Source organism: Thermobia domestica, chromosome 10 (assembly GCF_964235325.1).
Source record: "Thermobia domestica chromosome 10, izTheDome1.hap1.1, whole genome shotgun sequence".
NCBI lineage: Eukaryota > Metazoa > Arthropoda > Insecta > Zygentoma > Lepismatidae > Thermobia > Thermobia domestica.
The window spans coordinates 39,746,033-39,767,354 of record NC_137463.1 but is presented as its reverse complement, the minus strand read 5'-3'; the positions used below and the strand labels follow the sequence as shown (position 1 = coordinate 39,767,354).

General features: G+C 36.9%; 1 protein-coding gene across 1 annotated transcript in view; it reads left to right on the top strand.

Annotated features, from left to right (window-relative positions):
* The window catches only part of LOC145661443 (leukocyte surface antigen CD53-like), a 99,335-nt gene extending 86,867 nt beyond the window's left edge, over positions 1-12,468 (top strand). The window contains exons 3-5 of the mRNA XM_081726751.1: positions 6,632-6,808; positions 10,308-10,475; positions 12,298-12,468. Coding sequence (XP_081582877.1) covers positions 6,632-6,808; positions 10,308-10,475; positions 12,298-12,468 — 516 coding nt within the window. The remainder of the gene's footprint in view (positions 1-6,631; positions 6,809-10,307; positions 10,476-12,297) is intronic.
* The last annotated feature ends 8,854 nt before the right edge of the window (positions 12,469-21,322 follow it).

Here is a 21,322-nt window from a genome sequence, read left to right as displayed (position 1 = left end):
TTCTGTTAGCAAGATTGACCCCATACGCAGATGAAATTATTGGAGATTATCAGTGCGGATTTAGACGAAATCGATCAACTATCGACCAAATATTTACCATTCGCCAAATACTCGAAAAGAAGTGGGACTACAATATCCCGGTACATCAACTATTTATTGATTTTAGAAAGGCTTACGACTCGGTTAGGAGAGAAACATTATACAACGTTCTTACAGAACTTGGAATACCGAGAAAGCTAATTAGATTAATTAAGCTATGTTTAAGTGAATCCCAAAGTAAAGTCCGGGTAGGAAAATTTTTGTCCACGAGCTTCCACGTCGAAAATGGCCTGAAACAAGGAGATGCGTTGTCGCCATCATTATTTAACTTTGTGCTGGAATACGCCATAAGGAAAATCAAAGATAGCAACCAGGGCCTAGAGTTGAACGGCATTCACCAGGTTATGGCATATGCTGATGATGTAAATTTAATAGGGGATGATAGGAGAACAGTAGAAATAAATGCAGAGATCTTATTAAACGCTTGCAGGGACATGGGTTTAGAAGTAAATGCAGAGAAAACTAAATACATGGAAGTGCGTCGGGACCGTAATACGGCAAATTGTGGAGGCGTTAAAATATTAAATAATGCTTTTGATAAAGTGGATACTTTCAAATATTTAGGATCAATATTAACAGACGAAAATCATATTCACGAAGAAATTAAATGTCGACTAAAAGCAGGGAATTCGTGTTACTATTCGGTTCAAAATCTCTTGTCGTCGCGAATTCTGTCGAGGAATTTGAAGCTTAAAATATATAAAACAATAATCATGCCTGTTGTTCTGTATGGTTGCGAAACATGGTCGCCTACTCTGAGGGAAGAACATAGACTGAAAGTATTTGAGAACAGGATCCTGAGAAGAATATTCGGACCCAAGAGGAACGAGAATGGGGAATGGCGGAAGCTTCATAACGAGGAACTACATAGTTTATACGGTTTACCCAACATTGTTAGGGTTGTCAAGTCTAGGAGGCTTAGGTGGGCAGGTCATGTAGCTAGAATGGAAGAAAGTAGAAACGCTTTCAAAGTCTTGACTGGTAGACCCATAGGAAAACGACCATTAGGAAGACCTAGGCGCAGATGGGAGGATAATATTAAGATGGATCTCTCAGAGATAGGAATACAAAGTAGAAACTGGATCCAGTTAGCTAAGGATAGAAGTCAGTGGAGAGCTTTTGTGAGCGCGGCATTGAACCTCCGGGTTCCATAGGCCATATAGTTAGTTAGTTAGTTCAGTATTGACTGATTTCAGCCCCAAGCAGTAGAATTGTGGGAAGAATTGTGGGAAAGGCTTATAGAACATATACTTCATATTGTATTAGCATCTAATCACTTTTATGGATTTCGAACCGGCTCGGTATGTTGAGGTGACTGAGTCGTGAGCCGAGCCGCTCAAGCCGTTGACAACACTACAGGCTGCTTAGCTACACCCATCGGCTTCCACTGGGCCACTGCGGCCCCCACCATTGTAACAGTTTGTAGTAATATTCATTATCTTCACCCACAGAATCAGCTATCCAGTTGCGATGATTAAATTATAAATATGTATTTTATTTATTTATTTACTAAAATATTTACGATACAGCCAAAAGATCATTATTTTTGTAAAATGTCTATTATTTAAATGAAGCAGAGTGAATATTCTACTTGAGTTTAGAACTATCACTTGCTACACTTTTAATTGACAACTAATATAGTTTATGCATTATTTCTGACAATTTTCTACAAATTACTTGCAGAGACTATTCAGAGTAAACGTTTTACTTAGTTTAGTCATATTTTATTTTAATATATTTTAAATATATTTTATTTTATTCTTTTTGTTTAATAAATATAAATATATTTTTCTTTCTTCTTCTATGGAAATTAACAATTCTCATTTTTTCTTTTTATTATGGGAATAAGGAAAAATATTCTGAACAATTTTAAAGCACTTAATGCCAAGGCATAGATAAATATGCTATTTTATTTCGTTATCTGTGTGATATATGAGATACTATATTTTTCTTTCATATATAGGAGAATTAACGTTTCTCTTTAGTCTCCTAAGGAAATTAGAAAAATGGTTATTCATAACAGCATTGGTTTCAAACACTTAATGTCAAGGAGCAGATAGACTATTATCCCCATGAAATAAGCATACATTTTTCTTTCTTTCTTTCTGCATGGTGGCCCTTAAGACTTACCTAGTCGATAGCCAGAAGTTTGCCTGAAGGCATAACGTCGCGTAGCAAACAACTCGGTTCGACACGTGCCAATATACCTACCTTCTGAATAGAGTTGGAAGTCATTTTTTTTATTTTCATGATTTCATGGAAAGTTATATATATATATATCTTCGCTTCTGTACTACTACTACTTCTACTACTACCACTACTACTTATCTCCCAAAATGTAAGCAAATCTCCTTTTTGAGTACTTTTTTCATCATATTTTATTGAAAAAAAGTGTTATGAACGATTTAAAAAATAGAAAAATTTCCTTCGGCCGGATTTGAACTCACGCCAAAAGCAATTCTTGTTACTAGCCTACAATGCTAGCGCACACGACCACGAGGACCGATAGCAACAAGCATATGATTTCTGTTATATACATAGATACAGGCTACGTAGCAAGATACGGATAACGCCAACCAATCAGAATCGTGTATTTAGTTACTACTACCGGGAGTACTCTCCCGAGCAAGATCTCAACAACCTAGTCCAAGCTAGAGGTTAACTATGTCAATAAAATTCATTTCAAACGGTTCAGCCATTTTTCGCTATTATAGACAAAGTATTTTAAATTTATATACTATGTAGATATACGTTAATAGCATTGTTACTGTCTTTTTTATTTAAGTTATTTATTGATATAAAAATGATGTATTAACTTTAATATTTAACAGTATCATACAAATTCATCGTGCGTATGACGACGTGTCGTCGTCTTCAGGTCTGTTCCGGTCATGCCGGGACACGAGTGTGATTGCGAAATCCGTAACCAATTATCACTGCTTCCAAATACCAGTATAATAATAGGGTATGTTCTAACCCCAACGGGTAGGAACTGACTGTGGTTAGATTTTCTTTCTAAAAACGGAGCTCGATTCTCAGTAGAAGCCTATGGTTTCGGATCCCACGTTTAGCTATAAGTCCATGTCTCATATAGCCTCGCTGCTGAATGGGACGCTAAAGTAAAAGCAACTACTACAACTAATAACAGACATTCTACAAAGAGCTCTGCAGACCATTTTCTTCATAAGAAGTATTTTTTTTCATATCAAACAGAGCAAACATAAATGTATAATTACAAGGATTCTGTTAAAATCTTCCGAAGTATTCAGAAACCTAAGACACCAAAAAAAAAAAAAAAAAAAAAAAAAAAAAAAAAGATTTGATGTATAAACTTCTGCCAAACATAAGTTCTAGCAAGCGAAGTAGGCTATTTTTAGCATTATTCAATTTGATCAGTTGCTACATTTGCTAATAAAAGTTGACGTTAAATGTTCTCCCTGAAATATACGCAAAGGATAAAATACTTTTTGAACAAAGATCCGGCTTTAGATTGGTTGATTTATATAAAAAGAGTGAGTTTGTAACGACACAATTACAACACGGGATTCAAACTTGTGTTGCGTTATTCAAGGTTTAAAGTTCTTAACATATTTCAGATTCTATCGAGGATCAAATTCAAGGTGTATATTTCAAGGTGAAGTGTCCCTATCTGTTCAAGAAACTTGTATTTCAGAATCTACTGGCAATATTATTGCTAACTTCAAATATCCTGTATTTCATTCAATTTAGTGTATTATAAAACATTGCTTAATTCTATTATAAAATTGTTCATAATATTTGTCATATTATTTTCGATATTTTTAAGTATATATATATATATATATATATATATATATATATATATATATATATATATATATATGTATATATATATATATATATATATATATATAGTTAATTTCATTTCTTTATATAATGAAATGTAATCCCATAGTGACAGTTTGAACAATAATCTTTGTTTTGTTAAGGACTTAAGGATGAGAATTTTATATATAAACGAAAAAAAAAAAATAGTGATATTTAGTTCCAGAAATAGGGATGATCGAAGTCAATGTGCTGATCACACACAAAACAGCTTAAATCCATTTCTTTGACCATAGCTAATTATGGACTACAATTGAAGAGAATTCAATTTATTTTGAGCTGTAATCATATTCATAGTTCTTATTAACAATCAAATCTAGAAGTTTTACGCATCTAAAATTCTACTTCATTTTTTCGCTTGACAAGAAAAAAATAAATAAATACTTGCAGAATATCGAATCACACCTTGAACTGTAACCATATGTTTCTTTCTACTGGAGTCCTACCTGATCAATAATAAAATAAAAATTAAAAGAAAGTAGACGAAGATTCGAACCCGGGTCGCGAAAATGGGAATTCTGCTCGGATCCAATGAGCTACGGAAGACGCTACACGAAACATCTAAGCTATAAGTATATGGCAATAATCGTAAGCTTCACGCTGTGAAAGAACTGTTTTTCCTTTAATTAAGTTTTACGATATTTCTATAGTGTTTTAAGTGAACTGCAAACAGATAGATCATGCAGTTATCAATTTGGTTAGGGATTGAGCATTAAAAACTTTTAAAACATTTAATTAAATCGCGATACGGTAGCAAGGAATGTGTAGCGATTTCATTCTAATAGTAATGGGAAAAAGATAGTATCCCACGGAAAACATGAATTTTCTTATGTGACAGAGAATATATCACTTGGTAGCAGGGGCGTAGCCAGGATTTGAATTCAGGAGGACCGCTGGCTAAATGTTCATTTGGGATGTGTCCGGGGTTCACCCCGGGAAAAAGTTTAAGTAAAACCAAAAGTAAAATTATAGCATAATTAAACGTGTGAATTTGCCATTTGAATGTAAATTTATGTCCCTTACTGACCAAAACAAATCTTATGGGCGCAATCTGCTTCCTAAGCCCCGCGTGTGTGCTTCTCCCTGTTCCCAATAGAAAATTTAGTTTAGGTATTTTCTGCAAAACTATTCGCGAGATATAGAATTTCATACTCAGTACTTCTGTTTACTTGGTACGGGAATTCATAGAATTGGAAATAATTCCTTTGTGTAAGTATAATTATGCAGAACAGCGATGAATAAATGTTTTGTGTTGCTTAAAATGTATGCAAATTGTTAGGAAATTTTCTAGAGAGGTGGAAAATATTCTTCTCAGGCTGGGACAACAGTAATTAAGTTATTGCCAAGGAAAGAAAAACTAGAGACGGAGAATTTCCCTAGCTTTCCTCTACAAATAAATCACTGGTCGTAACGAACGCTTTTCCTGACGTATGACCGTCTCGCACTCCGTGTGGCTCCGTGGATGAGTGAGCAAAGGCGTGGCATGGTAATCATGGGGTTTAGGGTTCGAGTCCGGTTGAGGCCAGTTGGTATTTTTATCCATTGTTCGTTCCCCATATCTTAAGATGTTTCTCTCCCTCCCTAATCATCTGATGCTCTCAACTGAGTTCTCCACTTGAATTCAACAACTGGTAATGGGATGCTCTCAAGTTCGGGTGAGCTTTTACATGTCTACTTACAAAATCAAAATTTTCGACAAAATATGGATGCTATCCGAACATTTTGTCTCCAATTCTGAATTTGCACATGTGAGTGTATTTCTCCTTCATCATATTTGCATCTCCCGTTCTCCTATGTTGTCAGTTATGAGAAAAGATGGCTTGGGAGCAAGATTTCAAATCATAAAAGCGCTATACCAATGGGCTCATTCTCGCTAAGCATTTGATTAAAAGTATATGTTTTTATACTGTAGGAGGGGAGCATTCGCTCTTCCTACCCCCCCTCCTGAAGTGACAGAATATTTATTTAGGTTCTGTAAAGTCATTTCAGATCAAACGACTTAAAGAGAGTTCATCCCAACAGCAACAGGATTGGGCTTTCATTTGTTGTTGCACTTTATCTTCACGAATAGGACAAATATCAAGTAGTATGTTTGGCATAAGAACTAAACGTCTAAGATTCATCTCATTTTGGAAAAATGATGCTGTAGACGGTAGTGGGAATTTCACCCAAGTGTACGGGAATTTTCAGTGCCTGGCGATTATGCCACCCGCCTTCTTTTTAAGTTAATTCGGTTGCAATACTTCCCGGCAAATACTTTGGACTCAAGTGGTGGAGCACTCTTGCCGTAAATCTCCATATGGCTGTACCATCCAGAAGTGTCCCCCGCTGTACATAGTCGCAAATATCAATTAGGTGTAACAAGCACCTAAAACTTTAGGTAGCTGAAGCACATAAATAGCACATGAATATCATATGTGCCAAGTGTCGAGTACCTAAAATGTAGTTGGAACACCTAAATGGCACATGCCTAGCACATCTTGTGCTGTTAGGGATATGGTATATTTAAGAATAACTGTAAATCTATTTAGCAAAATAGTCCGTAGGAAAAGCTTCATAATGTGTATATAAGCTTGCTGTACAGTACATGATCAAACCGGAAACACAAAGATATTCTTTTGCAAGTGATTTGGTAAATGTTAAACATACGTTTTCTATTTTGTTTCAGTTTATATGTTTCCAGATTTTGTCATTGATTTTGGAAGGAGGAGCCATCGTATCAATTGTTGTAACGCAGAGAAATTTTATATCAATGCGAAGTTATAAAGAAAAATTACGAGAGGAAATTCGTAGGTCAAATAAGGATGTATCTTTAAGAAAGAAGTGGGACGATTTGCACCAAAAGGTAAATTTAAAAGTTCTAGTCAATCCAGTCGAGATTCTTTTTAAGGTTTTCAGAATTTTGAAGAAATTAAGGGATAATATATTAATTTGTCTGCTTATTTTTGTAGCAAATACAAAATATTACTCAGTAAACTACAGGGTGGCCACAATATTCCGTTACACGTTAATACCTGGACATTTTACAGAGCTGGTTTGTTCCTCTCTTGGAGAAGCACGGAATCAAAGGGACGTATTGGTATCAGCATGATGGGGCTCCTGCCTATTATGCCCTCGCCGTACGGGAATATCTTACGAAAGATTTTCTTAGGCGTTGGATTTGTTATGGTAGTCCGGATCAGCCCATACCACTTGTTTAGCCATCACGAAGCCCAGAGCTCACCACCTATGATAATCCGCTATGGGCGTCGTTACGGTACCACTGCCTCACTAACAGAAGCTCTGAAACAAGCTTTCACTCAAGTTACAGCTGCAATGCTCCACAAAATGTCGCACAGAAGTTGGCTGCGTATTATTCTTTTGTCATGAAAATGACTGTCGACAAATTGATCCCTTGAACAATTCATGTTTTGTATCTCAATAAAACTTCTCGAAAGCATTGTTGTTCACGTCATTCAGTTCTTTCTGTGTAGTTATTTACGCACGTTTAATGGTTTATGTTACTTATTTTCAGAGGTAAGCGGATTTTTTGGGCACCCTGTATTATTCACTCTACATAAATAACACTCCCATATTTCTAGACTAAAATACCGAGACACTACATAAAAATTTAGATTAAGCCGATATCGATGGTTACGCACTATCAGAATTAATTAAACGATATATCAACATTCACCAAAAGATACGATACTATTAATGTTTGGGGATGAATCACTCCTTTAATATATCTTTAAAGTAAGTACCGGTATTCATTTAATAATGCGCAGTTTGATTTTGTTCTCACTGTGCAAGGAGAATTTTTAAGCGAAAAAAAAAATCTCTATCGAGAAATTTGAATCTGGCAGGGTAACATAAAAGGTGAATTTTCATTTCATGTCAGTTATCTTCTGTTCGAAATGTTTCATGCTCTCATTTTGTCTTGACTTGTATTCATTTCAAGACGGTAAAATATCATGAAAAACTTCTTCATGTATCCTTAGTTCTGCAAGAATTTTCCCTACTTCAGTAATACAATCTTGAATAGCAGCCCAGTTGTCTGAACAAGACTCCACTTCATTTTGGAACATGCACAAGATGTTTCGCATATCCATTCTTCAACGTCATCTGTTTGGAACACGCAGTTCCGGAAACATCTAAAGAGTAGGAATCTAATATATGTACGTTGCAGAGATGTTTAGATGTACAGTCTCGTTGAATGACATACAGAGATCGGTTAGGTATCGATGACTTTTTAAAATTATCACACAGAGAGGGTTGCTGGAAAATTTGTAGCCCATTCCAAAAGGATTGCAGGCAGATTGATGGAATTGTACAGTTTTGACAACGTATCTCTGTATGTACAAATACAAATTTGCGTATTAATAACGAAATTTTTATGGCGTATTTCAGGCCCCTGAGTGATCATATGTGCCTAAGTATTTAGTTGTAAGATATGTTGAGATTAAGATTATGCAATCTTACATTGCACTGTCGTATCTCTATAGTATAAGATTATATATTTGTAAAATACTCTCCCGAGAGCTCCTTTGTGGCTAAGCGGTGAGCGTACGCGCCTTTGGCGTGGGAGACCCGGGTTCGATTCTCGGCGGGAGCTCATGTAGTTCGGATTCCACGTTAATCAGTAGGTCCACGTCTCATATAGCCTCGCTGCTGAACGGGACGTTAAACTCAACTCAACTCAACAACTCAATACTCTCCCGACTTCTGGTAGGAGTACAATAGGAGGTTACAACATGTGCAGTTGAGCTTCATAGGTGTCTCCTCTTCTACTTAGTGCCATTCCTGACAAGTATACAACACTTATTGCATTAAGTTGCGGGCATGGGCTAATCTAAGCTGGAGGAACCTATTGAGTCCAACGTTGAGTGTTAGGCTCTAACAGGGGGGCGCGGTGGCTCAGTGGTAGAGCGTTCACCTCTGGTGCTTGGGGTCCCGGGTTCGATCCCAGCCCCCGCCAAGTGAACTTTGTGGTGGACAAACAACGTGCTCGTGGGTTTTCTCGGGGTTCTCCCGTTTCCTCCCACTTTCTTCATTCCACCATTTCACACATCTCTCATAATCACCGTCTCCTTTAGCCTAACCGGCATAACCGTGGGACGTAAAACTTAAAGATTTCATTTAGGCTCTAACAGATGTCTTTGCGAACATAGATCAGTCTTTAATAAAAGTTGTCTATGGAAACGGGATTATTCTCTTCAACCGAAAGGGCATCTCCACTCAATGCATTGTTGACTCCCTATTTTCTTGACCAGTGAGTACCAGGGTCGATATGGATATGTAGAGAACCGGTAGGATCTGTATGTCACGAATAAGTTGGTTTCGATGTCGTAAAGTGAGGTGTATTCGAACAGGAGTAGCTTGTAATCACAGGTTGTAATCACTTCTCGGGTCACCTTGCGCCACTGGAGATGCTTCCGGTGATCTTTGGATTTATCCTCATCCCCTGACTATGTTGCGTAATTCTATGCTGCACACTACCCATGAAACCACAGAAATCCAGCAGGATCGTCACAAGAAGTGATGAGAACCGGCCCAGAAGCACGGATAGTTTACTTGTTGGGCGTGTATCTCCGGTGACTGATGGGCCCCTCGGGCATTGTGGGTATGGGGAGAACGGGAAGACACGCCAGTGACTACAACACTGCCGGGACCGTCGATCGGTTTTTCGACTCCTGTTCGAATACACCTCAATTTGCGACATCGAAACCAAGGCATTCGTGACCTACAGATCCTACTGGTTCTCTACATACCCATATCGACCCTGGTACTCACCGGTCAAGAAAGTAGGGAGTCACTGGAGATGCCCTTTGTCTCGGACAACTTCAGTAAACGGCATTGGAAAAAGGCTCAGTCGTGAACGAATCAACTACAGTAATAACTAAACTGTTTTAGTAAATACTGTAGTGCATTTTTTTTATTTATAGTAAAATAATGGGGAACAGGAAGCACAAGCTTACTACAGAACTAGAATGTGGATAAATTTAGTTTTGATGGTTTCTCACCAATTTGTGGGAACATTATTGATTCTCGGTTATCATTAAAGTATTCATTGTCTTTTATCATTACACTGTGGACTTCACATTCATTTCAATGTTTTGTTCCTGCTTCTAGACACCGCCTTTACTGCATACTGGAAGAAAGTTCGATCAATTTTACAAAAAATAAATCGATAATGGATGGATGGAAGAAGATATCGATTTTTGTTTATTTGAACAACCCTCTTCATCATAATGTTTTTTTGAAAGGGAAGGAATCGAATGTCCCCGAAATCTTGTAAATAGTGACTTTTGATATATTTTTTATAGTGTAGTGAAGATTTGGCTTATGTTTACTTTTACTTTTAGTACAATTGTTGTGGAGTGGATGGACCAAGTGACTGGAAAACTATTCCACATTCTTGTGCATCTGGCAATACGATGTTCCATAAAGGATGCTGGGAAAAAATAAAGGAGAATTCAGCAATACGGGCTCAGGTCTTCATGATTGTTGGTTTCTGTTTAACATTATTCCAGGTAATTCATTCTCTCATATTTAGTTGTAGCAGTAATTTTCGAAGTAAAGAGAAACCCATTCTACTTCTTCTTTTCTAAAAGTAAATCTATAAATTTATAATTCCCTTCGCTTTTTAAGGGAATAAGTAAGTTCTTCTTCAAACAAATCCTTGCCATCTACTTCTCTTTAAAAAGTTATTAGCTGTTATCCATAAACGGAAGTAATTGAAACAAAACTAAGTTCCTTTTGGGCCTTTAAAACTATGAGTGCAATCACATATACAGGGTGTTTTAAAACAACAGCGGCAACGTTTTGGAAGTGATTCCTGACACCAAGAATTCGTTTGATGGATGTGATTACTCCAGTTGATCGCAAGACGGAAATCAAAATTCAGTTCTCCATGTATTCCTATGGGAGAAATTATGGGTATCACCCTTGCTTGATAAACTACCTGCACTCCTGCTGAGATTAGGGGGTTAATATAATACTCAGGATGAAAAAGTACTAATATGTCCAAGGAAAATAATGCTACAATGAAACGAAATTACTTTCTATCCGACAAATCTAAATACAACATTTTCTATTCTCAAATATTAATTCGTCTTTAAGAGGCTCCGTCATGACGAAATTAAAATACCGCTAATTTTACAGTAATTATGTGATATCTTCAAATAGATAACAGATAATCGAAAAGTGGAACAAGAGCTCGATAGACAATATTATTTTGCATCAGGTACCGTTATCACGACTCCCTTATCTGGTTTCGATTTCTAGCCATTGAGAAATCGGCATTGATTTTCTCGCGTTTATAAATGGCTGCAAACTGAAAGCTAAGCGACTCGTCATAATGGTACCTCATGCAAAATAATATTGTCTAGCGCGCTTTTGTTCTATATTTCGATTATCTTTTATCTATTTGAAGATATCACATAATTACTACAAAATTAGCGGTATTTTAATTTCGCAGTGATTAGGCCTCTGGGGTAAAATGCTGTATTTAAACATAGGCTTGGTAAAATTTTGGCTTGTTAAGGAGTTTGGTTTACCAAAAGCAAAATCAAACTCTTTCACGTGATGTAACTGTGGCACTGCTATTTGTTAACAAGAAGTAATAATCTGAAGCAGGAAACCTTCGTGGTTACTCCATACATGCAGATAACTTCACACTCAGACGATGGTCGGTGTCAAGTTATGTGATACTTCTGGGTCCAACTTTTTCACTTTACCCATTGCACGAACAGTGGTATAGTGTATGTCTAACTCGTCTATAACTGCAAAAACAGTTTTCCGAGTATTTACTGGCACGGTGTTAATAAAGGAGCTGATCAGAACATGCTGTTGGTTGATGGCCGCGATGCTAATTTTTCAGTGTTGTGTCGCCGGCACGAAATTTCACAAACAGCCGTATGGTGATTTTCTCTTCTCTGGACCCAAGCGGTTAGCATATGCGCCTTTGGCATGGGAGACCTGGGTTCAATTCCCGGTGGGAGCTCATGTGCTTAGGTCCATGTCTCATATAGTCTCGTTGCTGAAAGGGACGTTAAACTCAAAATAAACTCAACTCAACTCTTCTCCGGATCCAAATGCATTGTTGACGTTTTTGTAACTTGATATGCAGAATGTCTCAGTTTGAACTTGTAAAAGAGAGTTACTTGCAACTGTGTATTCTTGATTTTATGCACTTTTACACAACCACCGTTTCCTGATTTGCTGAGCACTCCAGTCTGTTTTTGGAACAAGTACAGAGTTTGTTTTTCTCTAACTATTTTTTCTTTTTATTATTCTATTATACTTTATTTTACTTTTTCTCTAACTATTCTTATTTGCGTATTTTCGTTACAGGTTGTTCTAGTTATTTTATCAAGTTTGTTATTATCGAAGTCAGACAAGGAATACACAGATGAGGATAACATTACAGTATATTCAATACCCTCAGACGAGATACTAGCACTAGCAATACAAGAGTCTGAAGAATTTGAGGTTTCTGCATACTTGGAAGAACCATATGAATAAACTTAATTTTTAAGTTTGAGGTTTTTCTGTGGTCAAAAATAGGAATAAAGAAAATGCAAAATTTACAGGCTTATACAGGGAGATTTTTTAAAAAAACTCACAGATTTCATTTGGGTCTAGAATTTCTAACTAAAGTCCGATTTTCATGCGGTTTGTGACAAATGATCAAGGAAGGATAGGAGATTTATGAGACTATATTTACTTATTTAAATTCATTCAGGGTAATAACGACCACGCCTTAAGAAAAACAGAAAATATTCGCCAGTGTACCTCACAATTGGAATGAGGTTTTGGTATTTTGAAGCGAAATTGCGGAACACAAAGTAAGTGTTTAGTGAGAATACAAATTAAGTGTTAGTAATAGCACACAGCACCTACAAATCATATGTTGAATAGCTGTAGCCGGTTTCTTGTGACAAAAGACGAAGAGATTTCTTGGGCGACCTAAGGAGTTGATAATTGACTGACATCTTCCACAAGACCCGCCTGTGGGGTCCGATCCTTCCCTGTCTCACTTAGAAGCGATCCTGTTTCTTCCAATTTACTCACTAGCGACCATATTATGTTCATATCCTGGGCAGAACATGAGTCAAATTTGTTTCTAAATGCCCTTTGCGTAGCAACAACAGATTCTGTTCTCCAAATACTTTTAATGAAAAACTCATGGTGCTCTAAAGAGCACACTATTCTCACTATGTCCTGATCATATTCATACAGTAGCACAGCACTGCACAGCATAATTAACAATATAACGGCCCATTTTTCTGTTTTTTATTGACCTTGACGAGGTTGCCATTTAACGAAGAAAACTGAAATCTCCACACTGCACCATGCCTCATTCCAATTGTAAGGTACACTGGCGAATATTTGCTGTTTTTCTTTGAGGCCTAACCGATATCACCCCGGATGAAATTAAACCAGTAATCATAGTTTCATAAATCTCCCATCTTTCCATGATCATTTGCCACAAATTGCATGAAAATGGGACTTTAGTTAGAAATCTGTGAGTTTTAAAAAATCACCCTGTACAAAGCAGCTCATCACTGAGTTGTGGAATGGGAAGGATATCCTGATGTGGGTTGAGTTTAGCGTTTTTCTCAGCAGCAAGGCTATATAAGACATGGACCTAAAACTTAATATGAGATGCGATCCGAACCACATGAGCCCCCGCCGTGAATCGAACTCGGATTTCCCGCGCAAGAGTCGTGTACGCTATCCAAATAGCCTCGAGGGAGTTCTCAAATGGAAGGGAATCTAGGGGATGGACCTTTCCATTTCTTTCTTCTGCTCTAAGTAATGCGAAATAATGATTTAAAAAATACAGTCTTCAGTGATGTAATACTTGAAATTTTGGTAGATATACGCTCGACCGTCTAAAAATATTGTGCATTCCGACCCTCGAATACCCTTGTTCTGTAAATATTGCACATAAGCACCCTGTATATGTTCTCTCTTTTGAAAACATTGCGCACACCCGCCCCGCACACGCTCATTTTATTGTATAGAGTAGTCAAATATTATGTATCTGATGTTTCAAAGACTGCGATAAAGAAACTAGCAACGTAAGTTGAACATAAACACACACCTCTCATATCTTTCCGTACAAAAAAAAAAAAAAAAAAAAATCTGTTCTCCATGGTATGGTCCACCAATGCACCATTAAAATTCCAATGCTCCTGGACACGAAGAGCAACGTTGTCACAATCAGCTTGACAGCGATCCCTACTGGTATCCTGTGGAACTCTTCTGTGATGGCTTCCCGTAGTTCGTCCAAATTACGTATGTCATATTGATACACTTTGTCTTTTAAAACACCTCATAAGGTAAAAAAAAGTCAGCTGGTAGTAAATCGGGAGATCGAGCTGGCCACTCCGAAAATCTACGTCGACCGATCCAGCTGTTCGGGAATGTTCACTGTCGCACTGGTATGACATATTGTCGCATTGGTCCATCTTGCTGTCCGTGACCGTTACCCCCAATCTCAGGCTGCACAATGTTGCCATATCGAAACTTTTTATCCAGAATTACAAATACTATAATCAGTCAAACATCATATACGGTACATAATTAATGGCCACCCTGTATTACAAATTTAAGGTAAGTATGCACTGACTGTAAAAATATCAGGTGCGTATATCCCGTTTGTTACCGAAAGGTAAGAGAGAAAAGGGAACTGTAGTATTGTTACATTGTAATATCTCTAAGTTGAAGTTCAGAGTATGGTGGCACAGAGGTAGAATGCCTCCCTCTGATACATACGGTCCCTGGCTCGATCACAGGTCATGTATTTCTGGAGTGAATAACATCTTGTTCCTGAACTCTCTCGGAGCTTTGCCCTTGTCTTGTGCATTCTCATTCCGATTATGTAATTCTGTCATAATCAGTCACTTTAATTAATCACCCGTCTCTTGTAGCGTACACGGTATGAATGTAAGAAACAAAACTAGTCACTTCAATTCTTGCATTTTCTGCGTGTACTTCATACAATTGATATGATTTCTACTACACCGTACTTGAAATTGCGCACATTGAGAAAAATTCATTATCTGGACAGCGGTATATTGTACAAATATACGGAATCCATATGTTTACTATGGAAATCTGTACGGAGCATACGTACTGCCCTTTCCCGCTTAGATGTTACATCATGCCACTGCAAATTGTCTGACATCTGAAAGTCTTCCCTATATTACATACGTATACATGTGTTATATAAGTATGTCAGTTATATGTTATATATATGTCCATCTTAGGGATGCCCAATTCCGGAATTTTTACTTCCCGGAATCCAGAAAGTGAAATTTCCTATTCCGGAAATTTAAATCCTAGTCCACCTGTATGTGAGATCCTTATTGCCTATATAGTTCTTTCCTTCGTACGGAAAGTACATTTATTCGGAACATTTGTACGGAAACATTCGGAACATTTGTACGGAAACATTTGGAACATTTGTAAGAATAAAACACACGTTTTCTGCAGGATGTTATGTTCGGTTGTACGTTAAGTCCAAAAACTACAGGAAATACGCATGTAACCTATGATTTTACGTACGCTACGTAATTTTTTTTTCTCTGCGCAACCATGGATCAACTTTAATTACGGTTACTAAGTCAAATTTAATTTCGGGTAAAATATGTCTCTGTCATTCGAAATCTTATATATATAGAGAGAGATTCTTGTATAATAAAACGTTATCTATATTTGGAGCAAAATAAGAAACAATGTTATAACCGTCACCAGGTTATTAAGTAATTTTTGTGGACGCTCTGTATATTTTGGAAAGAGAAATCATTCTTCAATTTATACTTTATATTATTTTTGCGACGCAAATAATTTCTTTTCTTCGATGGGAACTGCTGATAATTCAATTTCTTTCCCACGAATTAGGACAAAAGAGTCTTTTATCGTTCACCCGTACATATATGTGAAACGTTATTTTGCGGTGAGAAGATTTTAGTGAGTAACAAAGACCACATTCATTTTCTGAACTATATATATATGAAAATCGTATTTCTACTATTTGGATCCTCAGTGTTTCTTCTTCACTCATTAATATGCAACGACTATATTCTATAGTTATTTGGAACTAAATTAAGTGCTTTCTTCAATTATTTATGGAAATACTGGCGGCAGGACAGAACAGACCAGGTGTTTGAACGACTGACCGTCACCAACCATATCGCTCAGTCTCGTTTTTATCTCGAGCTCCTTCGTGGCTAAGCGGTTAGCGTACGTGCCTTTGACGTGGGAGAGCCGGGTTCGATTCCCGGTGGGAACTCATGTGGTTCGGATTCCACGCTAATCAGTAGGTCCCCGTCTCATATACCCTCGCTGCTGAAAGACACGTTAAACTCAAAATCAACTCAATCAACTCCGTTTTTATCTCCACGTTTTCACGGTCAGTTATCGTGTTTCTCTACATTGTGGCCAGTGAACTGTGAATTAACACAAATTCTTTCAATATCTAATTTGCATATGCATACAGGTGCTTTAACCTGATTACACTTTAAAATGAACTGACAAAATTGACCAGTTGGTCAACTCAGGTCACACCTGGAGCACCTCAACTCTAGGAGTTTTTTCTCCGCGTGTCGTTATAGTCAACACGTCCGTTGAATTCGCCATAGAATTAAGTAAAGGGGTACACGTCTAGTGACTGCTCAAGGACTGGTACAGCGGCTAGCCCCATTTAGTGAAGTCCTGGGTCCACTTATCCTGTGCGTATAATTAGTAAACGGGCATACCAATGTCCTAATTATACATTGTGACTACCTGTATTTGTTCTGCTGTATACTACCGTAAACTTTTTACGGATTCTTCTCGCAGCAGCCAGAAACTTACGTCGTGGGATTACCTTTAGTGTTACTCACAGTGCTAATCCCCATGTGCACTTGTTAGTGGTGTGAGAAAATGTGGTAAACCCCTAAATATAATCTTTCATTCATCTATATACGTGATACAAACGGCTATTATCTCGCGAAAGTGAAGTGTAATTTTGTTTGTGGAAATAGACAAGTGTCTATACTCATATCAGTGTTCAGTGTTCTGTTTTTCTTATATATATATATATATAACAAATAGTGCATTTAATAAATAAGCATAGTATTATTCTATTTAATGTGTTTTTGTTGCGTGTATGATTGATATTTTTGTGTGTCGTGGTCTGAGCGATCATCTGGATGTCCGTGATGATTTCGAGACGAGACATCCGAACCTCTCTGTGCTTAATGCTCATCTTGTTATTGAGACCAGAGAGCGATCCGGGAAAAGTTCTGTAATCCCTGTTTGGAATTCTTCTTTGATGTCTTAACCAGGTAAGTTTAGATCTTCTGAAAGTCCTCGTTGGTAGGGCAGATCCGGAAAGTGGTTACAATGTTACATTTAGAGGAAGAGTATAATTATATTGTTACACGTAAGAATTATGCTGATACTCCTTGGGAACTATCTCTCCATTAGAGAGGACAGTAAGGGTTATACTCTCCACGTTCAAATCGTCCCCAACCTACTTTCTTTTGTGCTCAAGCAGAAAATTTACCCTAAATGCATCAATAAATAACAGTTCAAGAAAGCTATAAACGGCACGAGTATAGTGTCAACGGGGCTCGTTGTTGCCATCGTTAAACTCAGGGCCGTCACGTGGGTTATAAGCACCAGGGGCGAGAATTCCCAGTCCCCCCCCCCCAGTGTGTTATGAAAAAGAACCACAGTTTATTCTGTACTCCTAGATTTAAATATGGAATATAAGGTCATAATGTAAGACAAAAGAAGTTAGTATTATGTCAATTGTTAAAAGTGAATGGCTTTAGTAGTTAAAACATAACAGTTAATGGAAACATGGTTTTGAATTATTGAAATCGAATGATATTCTTTGTTATTTTGAACTTTACACATCAACGTTGTAATAGCATAGAATATAGAAATAACAATACAAATATTTCAAAATAGAAGAAAACTCTTGAATAATCCTAGACTTAGTTTTATATTACCGGTAATTTTCAAGTTCAATACTCTATCGGGAGTCTCTCAGGGATCGAATCTAGGTTCCCCATTGTTTCTTCTTGTTATTAATGATATTCCTCTGTGTATTAAAACTTCTCAAGTTCTTATTTTTAGCCGATGATCTCAAATTATACTCCAAAGTTAAGTTTAATTGATGGCTGCGTGAAACTTCAACAGGATCTACAGGGAGTTCAAGTTGGTGTGATAAGAAGAAATTAGTCCTGAATGTGTCCAAATCTGAATCTGTATCTTTCACGAGGAAAGGAAATCCAATTAACTTTACCTTGGCATTTCCTTCCAAATACTATAAAAGATCTTGGAATTATATTTAATAGCAAATTAACTTTTACGCAACACGTTGACGCAATAATGAGTAGTGTATATAGAAACCTAGGTTTGATTTATAGGATAAGACAGCATTTCTACAAAGAATCAACATTTATAAGGTTATATTTTTCATATTTGAGGTCAAAATTAGAATACTGTTGTACTGTTTGGACATCAAATGTCACTAAATACTCTGATGCAATAGAAAATATACAGTTATATATTTTTTTAAATCTTGCATACAAATAAAGAAGGGTTTCTACCCAAAATATGTCCCCTATGAAGACTGAGTAACAAATTCTAGTTTTCAAACATTAGACAAAAAGTGATGGGATTTTGATTTGCTGTTCTTACATAAATTATTAAACGGTAAAATTGACTGTCCAGAATTAGTTTCAGAAGTATTATTAGACAAGACTAGGACAGCAAACGCTGGGACATTCTATTGTAGAAAAACAAGAACTAACATATAAGTCTTGTCTGTGGATAATGTGTGCTTCATAAAACGAAATGATTAGAATTCATGTAGTAGATGTCCGAAAAACAAGTTCAAAAACAATTGTCAGGCAATAACTTCTGCAAAATTAAACAAATTATATTTGTGTATGTATAATAATGTATTTATAATAGTCTATGTAAGATAATTATGTGCATGACACAATAACTTACACTATAGTCTGTTGTGTTGTCCTTATGAAATAAATAAATTCCTTTTTTTCTTAGCCGTAACCTGATCATCATTAAAATATCTCAAATAACATTATTTTAAAAAAATCATTTACGAACATAATCTGAATTCCTTGAATTGTGTTGATTTTTCGTCCCGGGGGCAATTGGCCCGGTCTCCCAGCCCACGCGATGGCCCTGGTTAAATTTATGTTAAAAATGGATATACAGTATTTTCGATATATATATATCAATAATAATAATAGTTTCACTAACATAAAAAATCGCTAAAGTAGTCTTTTCAAAGTATCAACGTATCAAATATGAAATTATAAAGATGAAACAACGTGTTGACTAAGTTTGTGCATCGCTTTCTGTATAAAAGGTTAAAAAAAAAAAAAAAAGCAACATTGCTATTTTTCCAGCAGATCAACCGGAAGATCACCCTCGACTAGAACGACTTGTTGAAATATTGCTTTCATGTTTGTGTGGGTTCCTTCAATGCTCGTCCCGCTTCCTTTGAAACCGCCTAAGAATGATTTGACAACGCCGACACTACCACACGTCCTGTTTTGACCGGGATACTTGAAGTTTCTTCCTGGTCATCTGTCGGTTTACAGTGTGTCCCGGTTTGAATGCTCTTGTCCTGATAATCCACCAACTTACATATTTATAGGTTTTCAGTCGTGGTAATCTTTTCATTTCTTTTTTATGTCCCCTTTCCTCATTGAAATATTCTAAAAACATATTTTTTTGGTATTGTATACTCAATCTTAATTTATAGTATACTTGAATATTAGTAGTGCGCGCCACATCACGACATACAGTTCTTATATATACACCGTGTATCCTTCGAATCCAAGATATCTGTTACCTTCCTAACCATCATTCTCCAATAAGAATAAAATGAAAATGATTCTTATGTTGGTTAGGTACATTTTACCACCAGAAGGCGTCAAACTAAGCTTCATAACAAAGTGTGCCGGCTTGGAAAGAGTACCTCCCACCAAAATGCCCCGGTTCGAAATATCATAAATGTGGTAGCATTAATTCAAGCGGATGTTTCAGTAGAATACTCACAATCAAGAGCGGATTAAGGGCGGAGCCAATGGAGCCCAGCTGGGGGGCCCAAAAAATCCCTCTCTTTAATACTAAAATATAGCAATCAAATAATTATATTATAGGCTTCAGACCGATGCCAATTTTTTCCCCGCTCGCTACGCTCGCAGTATCGCTACAGTTAAATCTACTTTCACTAGCGTCTTCACAATACGTATTTTGTGAGGGAGTGTGCTATTTTGGGCCTCTATTACAAACCAAATTATTAGCTTGTGACAATTCCTTTGAAATATCTCTGGCATTACTTTGAGCAAATCTGGAAGGTTTTCAAAATCTCCTTTACTCTATTAGTGCTTTTACAGCAATTAATGACCATTAGGCTTATAATTGGCATTTATGTGTTACACTGCAGCACATGAGCATTTATGAACATTTAACTGTTAATAATGAATGTAATTAAACTAATTATTGTAAACTTGGAGCACATTAAACTATTATAACATAGTTTTCACATGTTTCGATAAACCTATGAGGCTGTGGAAGGCAGCAAAGAAAATTTAAGCGCTTTAATTATTCATAACATAGGGCTCCCTTGAAATAGTCGCCTCCAGGGCCCCAAAAGCCTTAATCCGCTCTGCTCACAATTACGCTGTTGCAACAGAATAACACATATTCTGTAAATGTCTATTCGTTACGCAATGCGGGTTGAGTGTTTTTCTCCGAGTACAATCTTCGATTCAAGGGGGAAAAAGTTTTCTGTAGAGGGTGTAACAATGAATTATATCCCTCTTCTTGACAAATGAAAATGAGATATTTCAAGTTTTACGTTATGCTAGCTAGGCTACTGGAGACGGTAATGTGAGAAACGAATTCAATGGTGGAATGAATAAAATGGGAGGAAACTGAAGAACCCCGAGAAAACCCACCAGCATAGTGTTTGTCTATCACAAAGCCCACTTGGCGTGATATGAGTTCGAACCAGGATCCCACCCACTAGAGGTGAACTCTCTACCACTCAGCTACCGTGCCGCAATTCCTCTTCTTGCGTTGACACATTTCGATGAATTTGGAACGAATGGGATTTTTGTACCGATGTAATCTTCGTTAAAATAGGACACATTCAACTTGATGATTCCCATTTCAAGATGTCCCTTCAATAAATAAGTAGTCTATATAAATAAATAAATAACGTTTGGTTGAATAGTACCTATAACTATGATTAGTACCTACTCTATATTAACAATGTCAGTCCATTTTGTACTTAGTTGCACAGGGTGGTCCAAAAGTAGGTATACGCCACTGA